Here is an 8,434-nt window from a genome sequence, read left to right on the forward strand (position 1 = left end):
TTTAGAGAATAATTATGTTTACTCATGAAAAAAAAATATTCCACTGTTCGTAAATAAAGCTCTCGCTTTCACTAATAACCAATCAATTCAATTTTTGCATTTATAAACATATAAAATAATAATAACACATACCTTAGAAATCCCCATAATATAATGTCCATATTAAAATCCATCTCTTACAAACTATATGTCTATAAAGAAAATTCCCTCGCAACTCTGCATAGAACAAAAGATATATCTTTAACAAATATTCTATTATATATATCCCTAATTAAATTCTATACAAAAGTTGCATTTCCATGTGTTCCTGATTTGCCAAATCATCTGGCGTAAAGTTGTCCCCACAAGCTCGACAAATTAAAGAATTTGCCTCAATAGCTGCAGAAATACAACTCGAATGATAAATGTGATTGCAAACTCTATTCAGAGTGCAAGGATGGAGTGAGAGACAAAGATCACAGCATACGCAGTCCTCACTTCTAGATCTATTACGAATAATGTTTAGAAGAGCCTCAATTTCACGTCTGAAATGAAAAGAAATTGACATGAATTATAAGCTCAGAAAACACATTTTATGATAAGTGTATTTATTTATTTATTTAAGGCTTTAGTTAGAATTTGTAGATTTTGTTCAGGATTGATATATATATATATATATATATATATATATATATATATATATATAAATATAGATAGATAGATACTTGATTCAAATTCAACATTTACAATTCAAGTCAATACAATTATACTTATATATCGATGCTTTTCTGACGCAACCTCGTAACTCGATTTTTGACGATTTTGAGTTTTAATCGGAAAATCAACCACTAAATATAGACGCATAGATCTGTGAAGTTTTGTAAAAAAAAAATCAACCAAACGTTTTTTATTGAGAAAAATACAATCACGTATCTCAATTCAGAAAAATGTGCTATGCGCAACCTCGTATCTCAGAATACATGGTGGCGTATATAAAAAAGTTTCGAAGTCAGCAATGTTGTTTAGTTCAATCTTTCTAATAAAAATTATTATTCAATTAAGTTAATTGTTATTAAAACTTAATGAACGATAGTTAATGAATACATTTATTATTTACTTACCGCAAGTTATAGTAATTTTCCTAAAATTGAAAATGAAACTTTTTGCATATTTAACGTTTCAGGGGTTTCTGAATAACTTGACATACCTTAAAAAAATGGATGTATGTGTTTGTGTGCGTGTGTGTGTGTGGATACAATTTTCTGTCCACGTTTTCGGGAGCCCGGATCAACCGATTTGAAACATTCAAAAAGCAATCGTTTCCTATTAAGAAAACGGAGTATCCGATTTGAATTATATAAAAACATTCAATTTGTATTGATGACGTGGTGATTAGTTTCTGGAAAAGACAGGCCCAGTCGTTTCAAAGCTTCCGATTCGAATGATTCAATGAACATTTTGCAGTATAAAGAATCGATTAGTTTAGGAAAGCAGAGTTTTTTTGTTCATTTTTTTAAATTTACAATTATTTCTTTGTTTAAATATGAAAAATGATTCGGATTTTAATTTTAATGCTAGCTAAAATTCTAAAATAAAAATAAAATAAAAGCTGGTATTATTACAGTAATAGCAGTATAATAATCATTATCAATACTGTTTCGGTAAATCAAATAAATGAAACATTAAAGGAATAATTTTTAACGGCAATTAAACAAAAATATAAACTTTATATAAATATAAAATTTAAACTCAAAATAAAAAAAAATAACTTGAAATAAAAGGCTTTAAAATAATCTGTCTTTCAAGTTAACAATAACTACTAGCTTAAATCAGGTTCGATTGGGAATTTTGTATGTTTTAGAAGTTTTAGAATATAAGTATATTCCAAAAGCTTAATCAGATCAAAACTATCGTGTTTTCAGGAATGTCCCTAGATCTCTGCATACATACATACATACCAGCGCCCTAGTGAATCCGCGCCCTATAAGTACCGTGCGCTATACGGGGTATACCTGTATTTTTATTCAATTTATATATTGGAAATAATTGATCACAGATAAAACGGTAGAAATAAATGATTCTCTCATTACTACAATATTCTAGGTGTATTGGAACAATGCAAATAAGTGAAAAAAATCGTGTACTTTCTTACGAAAGAGTAGTCATTTCAAACTCAATTATTAGGGTTAGAAATTAAAAAAAACATATACCGTAATTACGTTACAGTATTCTGTAGCCATTAACGAACTTATTAACACCAGAAACACCACCGAATTTAAACACAGTTGAAAATAAAACATAAAACTATTTCAAGTCTACTTCTCGTAATTGCGGGATTCTCACGGAATTACGTTCATTGGTTCAGTTGTGTGAACCTAATTGCGGGAGTCAAGAAATTGACAATTTTTTGATAAAATATATGCTCGATTTAACTATAAAACTGATCTCTTATTATTACTGATCAAAAATTTCACACATTTGAATCGATTAAGCTTATCGAAATCGAAAAAAAACCTTAAGCAATGGAACCGTCACATAACCTAACTCGCTAACAAGCTAGTACGAAATAGCGATCGGGTTACGACCGATGCTGTCAAAAGCATTTTGCGGCTTCAAAAACTAATATTTAAATTCGAAAATCGTACTATTTTATTAGGATTCAAATTATAATTGATGTGCTATTGAATAAAATAATTATTTATTGACCGTTTTCTTATTTTGCGATCAAAATGAAAAACTCCCGTAATAATGTACTATCCCGGAATAGTGTACGTTTACCTTATATTGTCGTAATTATAAACTAACATATAACGCAAGTTTAATATTGTTTGTTTTTTTATTAAGAATTATTTAAAATGTTGATCGATTCTCAAAATAAAACAATTGAAAAAAGTTATTCATGTACTCTTATTTGAAAACAGCATGACGCAACCACGTATGTTACATTTTTTTCCGTGCGACAAACACGTATCTAAAAGAATTGAAGAAAAATAATGATTAATTGTTTGTAATATCATACTTGTCTCAAATAATTGTCACAAGATTGAATATTTTTAAAATTTATAAAAAAAATTGTTAACAGCAGTTCAAAAATTCGTTATAAAACGTTTTTTGTCTCTCCTGAAAAGTAGTAGTTTCTGAGATACGAGGTTGCGTCAGAAAAGCATCGAAACATAGTACAGGCCAAAAGTTTCCGGACACATGAAAAAATCTCATTTTCTGAGTTTTTAGCTATATTTTTCATATAAAAATAATTTTATTCAAGTTAGTTTTGTACATTCTACGTAGTATTAATATTTAGTGACTGATTTGTAACCAATTTGTAAGAAATGATGGACTAATTAGCAATGAAAATGGTAAAATGTCACAGTCGATTTTCCTGAATATAGTATCATAGCATACTTCAGCGCCACGCCATTCCATCTGGTCTTAATTTAATTTGTCCAAAATTTATTTTTCAACAAGATAATGACCCTAAACACACTTCCTGACTTTGTGCCAATTATTTGAAGCGAAAACAAGACGAAAAAATACTTCAAATAATGCAGTGGCCTGCACAATCACCTAATTAAACGCCGCGTGAAGGATTTGCATCCAAGCAGCCTCCCTGCCCCGTGGAATTGCCTTAACGAGTCCTGGAAGAACATACCTGCGCAAACATTGCAGAAACTCGTCGAAAGATTACCAAAAATATGCGCTGCAGCGATCAAAGCAAAGGGTGGTCATATTCAGGAAAATCGACTGCAGTGACATTTTAACATTTTGATTGCTAATTAGTTTATCATTTCTCACAAATTGGTTACAAATCAGTCACTAAATATTCATACTACGTAGAATGTACAAAACTAACTTGAATAAAATTATTTTTATATGAAAAATATAGCTAAAAACTCAGAAAATAAGATTTTTTTCATGTGTCCGGAAACTTTTGGCCTGTACTGTATATATATATATATATATATATATATATATATATATATATATATAAATGCTTATGATTATCAATCTGAAAATGTTTCTAATTACAGAATTCCCTAGAACAACTCTCAAATTATTATATAATCTTTACAAAACACTTTCTTCAAAATGACTCATTCAAATATAACAAACTCTACAATCTCTAGCCATTATTATAATTACCTCGAGTTATCGTCCTCCAGTGTCTCAGCAACTCTTTCAATCCGTACTGGACTGGAAGGCCTTTCCTGATGGTACTCACGGTTAAGAGGAACAATTCTAAAATTAATATGTAATTTTTACAAAACACTTTCTTCAAAATGACTCAATTCAAATATAATAAACTCTACAATCTCTAACCATTATATTATAATTACCTCGAGTTATCGTCCTCCAGTGTCTCAGCAACTCTTTCAATCCGTACTGGACTGGAAGGCCTTTCCTGATGGTACTCACGGTTAAGAGGAACAATTCTAAAATTAATATGTAATTTTTACAAAATACTTTGTTCAAAATGACTCAATTCAAATATTGCAAACTCTACAATCTTTAACCATTATTATAATTACCTTGAGTTATCGTCCTCCGGTGTCCTAGCAACCCTTTCACTCTGCACTGGACTGGAAGGCCTTTGCTGACGGTGCTCACGGTTACGACGCTTCGAATTTCTGTTATATTTTATAGCCATATCCACAAGCAGCATTACCACTCCCAAACCTACGGCAGCTACAGTGCCAAAAACAGCGAGTGGAGAACTCATATCAAAACTGAAAGAGATAATAAGAAAATTTAATAAATTATTAGAATAAAATCATTACGACATACTACATAAAATAGGTAAGTATGGGTAAGTGTGTGTGCTGGTTGAAGTATGAATGCAAATCTAAATAAACATTTGTCATGTTAGGCTAGGCTGTTTTATAGAAGTATTACAATAGTTTCATAATTAAGATTCTCAGTTTTTCACATAAGCGCGTTCCAATACTTTTTGATTATAAAATTTCTAACACCAGCATTGATAGATGTAATAAAATTTCAGATTTAGGAGTTCTATTTGATTCTGGTTTGTTTTTCACGGATCATATAACTGATATTTGCAATAGAGCACACAAATCTTTAGGTTTGATACTGAGAAATTGTAAACAATTCAGTTCTACCAATGCACTTCTTTGCATGTACTATTCTATTGTACGTTCAAAATTAGAATATGGTTCGATTATTTGGTATCCTCATCAAACCAACAACTCTGATGCGATAAAGAAGGTTCAGCAAAAATTTCTGAAATATCTCTATTATAAAATATATAAAATTCACCCTGAGCGTGGCTTTGACCACAACACTTTACTAAAAGAATTTGGTATTCCTTCCTTTGCCTCACGTCGATTTATCTGTACAATTATGTTTTTATTTAAACTTTGCAATAATTCTATAGACTGACCTCTTATTCTTATCAAATATCCTTTAATGTTCCAAGGCTTTCTACGCGTTCACAATTATTTTTTAATTATCCTACTCCTAAATCTGATTCTCTCTTAAATTCGCCTATTTTACTTATGTCCTCTAACTTTAACTTAATTAATAATGAAATAGATATTCACAACACTTCACCTAATCAAATAATCTCCATCTGCACAAGTTAACCTTTTTATTTTCTTTTCAAATATCTCATTATTTTATCTTATTCTGTTTATAAATAATATTGTTACATTCTGCATTATATGTAATTTTATGTTAAGCATTTTATGTTAATAACTATATATTGTAATTTTGTATATATTTTAATTGTTATTCATTATGTAAAATAACTGTATTTTTGAGTCCTCTTGGAGTAATGTGTGGGCTTTATATTTAAATAAATAAATAAATAAATAATTGTGACAAATATATTATCAAAATTTTTATTGTGAGCAACTAATATTAAACATGATGGTAATTCGATAATCTCGGCAAGTACAAATAAAAATTTTGTGAAATATCACAATTTGCAAATATTTTTAAAACTCAAAAATATATAAACAAGACAAAATGGCTGACGATTACTAACACACAAAATTCATGTAATATTTATTTATGTAATAGCTCAAAATATAGATTTATCATCTTGCATCATGAAACTAAAGACATATCATAACATAAACGTATTTTAATATTATTTTTATATATAAAATAACAACAAAAATAGTATAAACACAACCAACAAACACTTATATAATTTTATTTCTACAACTCACCGTTCGTCCTACTAACAGTTAAAACACAATTTCTTCACACAAAAAACTCGGCCACTGTCTAAAAACTATTCAATTTATCACTAAAGACTTCAAGAGTTTATTTTTAAGTAAAACAACGCTTTGTGTGTATTTAAACAAGTGTAAATAACATAAAAGCAATCGTGTAAAATACTCAACGGCAGCCATTGAACAATATTGAACCATATGTCATTTTTCATAGAGGAGTAGTGTTGCCACACTATTAATATCTTCGGGGAATCCCCTCGAGTATTGCCATAAACGAGGTAATTACGAGCGAAAATTTGAATTTGGAAAAAACTCAATATTTTACATTGAATTTGTTAATTTAAATTATTCACAAATTAGTTTTTGCCTAATTGTGATAAGTTTTGCAGTTTCTTTTATCATTTCTTTGAATTACTTTTAGACATAAACCTTTGTAGAAATATTATTATTATTTAATGGCTTAAAATAAATTTTTGGATACATCAAGTTACTGTAGAGTATTACAATGTTATAATTTTTTTATATACATCATTAATATAAATCAAATGGCTTTTAAGAGTTGTATATCATAAAATTGCACTTCATTATTCAATATCAATTCAAGTATATCAGGATATACCGAGTTGCTCTAAAAATTTTGGTGTTAATAAAAATTTTAAATTGAATAATTTTGTACAAACTTTCCAAATACATAATTCGTATAATTCGAAGGGTTTTGAAGGTATAACTGATATATAAAAGTATTGCATTTAATTACATCATTGTTACATTTTAATATTCAACAATGATTTTAGAGTATACCAAGTTGCTTTAGAACTTTTGTTATTAATAAAACTTCTAGATTATTTAATTTTGTACAAACTTCCAAATACATCTTTCATGCAAATCAAATAGTTTTAAAGTTATGGCCAATATAAAAAAAGGATTGCACAAAGTGTCTCATTAGGATTTAATTTTAATATTCAATTATAACTTAAAAGAATACCGACTTGATGCAGATTTTACTATTATTAAAGAATGATGTACATGACTCAAGTTTGGTTTAAGTTGTATTTGTTTTAATAAAATATTTAAAGATTTTCAGACAAGATACAAAATGTATGTACTTCAAAAGAGCTTAAAATAATATCGAGTTTTGATTGTAATTTCTAACAGTTCCTATAGAGTTTCTTTAAATAGTTTTAGGGTTTTTAAAATAATTGTAGCCCTTTTTGTACAAATTCAAACTTTATCAATAACGATGCCAAACAATTTTAAAGTACTTCTTTTATAGAAAATTAATCAGAAATATTTAATAAATAATATTTTAGTAAATATTTCATGTGTATAAACATTCTTAATTTAATCTATTTCATTTATCTGAATTTACAAAATTATTAATCATCTTTCACAAAGTAATTCATTAATACAAATAAAGGTATAAAAATCAAGTATATATATATATATATATATATATATATATAAGAAAGTCAATTAACAACTTCTTACATTATAAATAAATTCATTTACCATGTCAAGTATAAATTTAAACCTAAATCCATACCCATTCAACTAATTCTTTCGATTCTAACAAATCTATTTTTACCAGCAAAATCTTTATATACATCCTTAAGTCTTAAATTAAATTTATGCTTATCGTTTTCCTCTTGCAACCATTTTGCTAATAATTCTGGATGTGTTGTATCGACTTCTAAGAAGACACTTCCATTTATAATTAATTTCTGTGAGCATAGTTTTAATATTGGTTTTATAACAGTCAGTCCATCGGGGCCACCATCTAGTGCTCTTAAATCTTCATATCTAAAAAAAAGCAAAGAGATATTTATATATATGAATATATATATAAGTAGTAAATTTATTTGTATACAATTTGATTTCCGGTTGCAATTTAACTAAATCCCCTGTAGGTACATAAGGAGGGTTGCTCACGACACAATCATAAGGCCCTTCCAGCACCTGAGTCAACAAATTATCATCAGACAGTTTCGCTTGCAATAAACGCAAAACGCTCTGATAATCCCAAAGCCAAAGCATTATCTAACGTTGTTCGACAAGCGTGGAGACTCTGATCACTGCTGTAGCCTTAAGCTAAAAATATCATAAACAATGTGATTATATATTTAAAATGTACATACTATTTTTTTACCTTTGTAGTTGTTTCAACAATGCTAAGATAATAGCCCCAGAACCACAGCCAATTTCAAGTATTTTCAAAGACATTGAGGATTTGTTTATGAAATGTTGTAAAACTAGATCGACTA

General features: G+C 28.4%; 1 protein-coding gene across 1 annotated transcript; it reads right to left on the minus strand.

Moving 5' to 3' along the window:
- Nucleotides 1-6,349, minus strand: LOC113387866. Its single transcript, XM_026625254.1, has 5 exons — nt 6,168-6,349; nt 4,506-4,703; nt 4,314-4,409; nt 4,120-4,215; nt 1-524 (listed from the first exon to the last, which is right to left on the minus strand). Exons 2-5 carry the CDS (start codon nt 4,694-4,696, stop codon nt 272-274), a joined length of 636 nt encoding a protein of 211 aa, XP_026481039.1. The 5' UTR covers nt 4,697-4,703; nt 6,168-6,349; the 3' UTR covers nt 1-271.
- Between the last annotated feature and the right edge of the window lie 2,085 nt (nt 6,350-8,434).

The sequence above is a fragment of the Ctenocephalides felis genome, unplaced genomic scaffold (assembly GCF_003426905.1).
Source record: "Ctenocephalides felis isolate EL2017-DRISC unplaced genomic scaffold, ASM342690v1 CF-g0.4_SCAFFOLD_03572, whole genome shotgun sequence".
In the NCBI taxonomy this organism is placed as follows: domain Eukaryota; kingdom Metazoa; phylum Arthropoda; class Insecta; order Siphonaptera; family Pulicidae; genus Ctenocephalides; species Ctenocephalides felis.

Bases quoted from the DNA above. Each gene is read 5' to 3' on its own strand.
- LOC113387866 (XM_026625254.1), bottom strand. From the start codon at position 4,696: ATGAGTTCTCCACTCGCTGTTTTTGGCACTGTAGCTGCCGTAGGTTTG. The intron at 4,216-4,313 runs GTAATTATAATA...TATTAATTTTAG, and splicing joins CTGGAGGACGATAACTCGAG to AATTGTTCCTCTTAACCGTG. The intron at 525-4,119 runs GTAATTATAATA...TTTTCATTTCAG, and splicing joins CTGGAGGACGATAACTCGAG to ACGTGAAATTGAGGCTCTTC.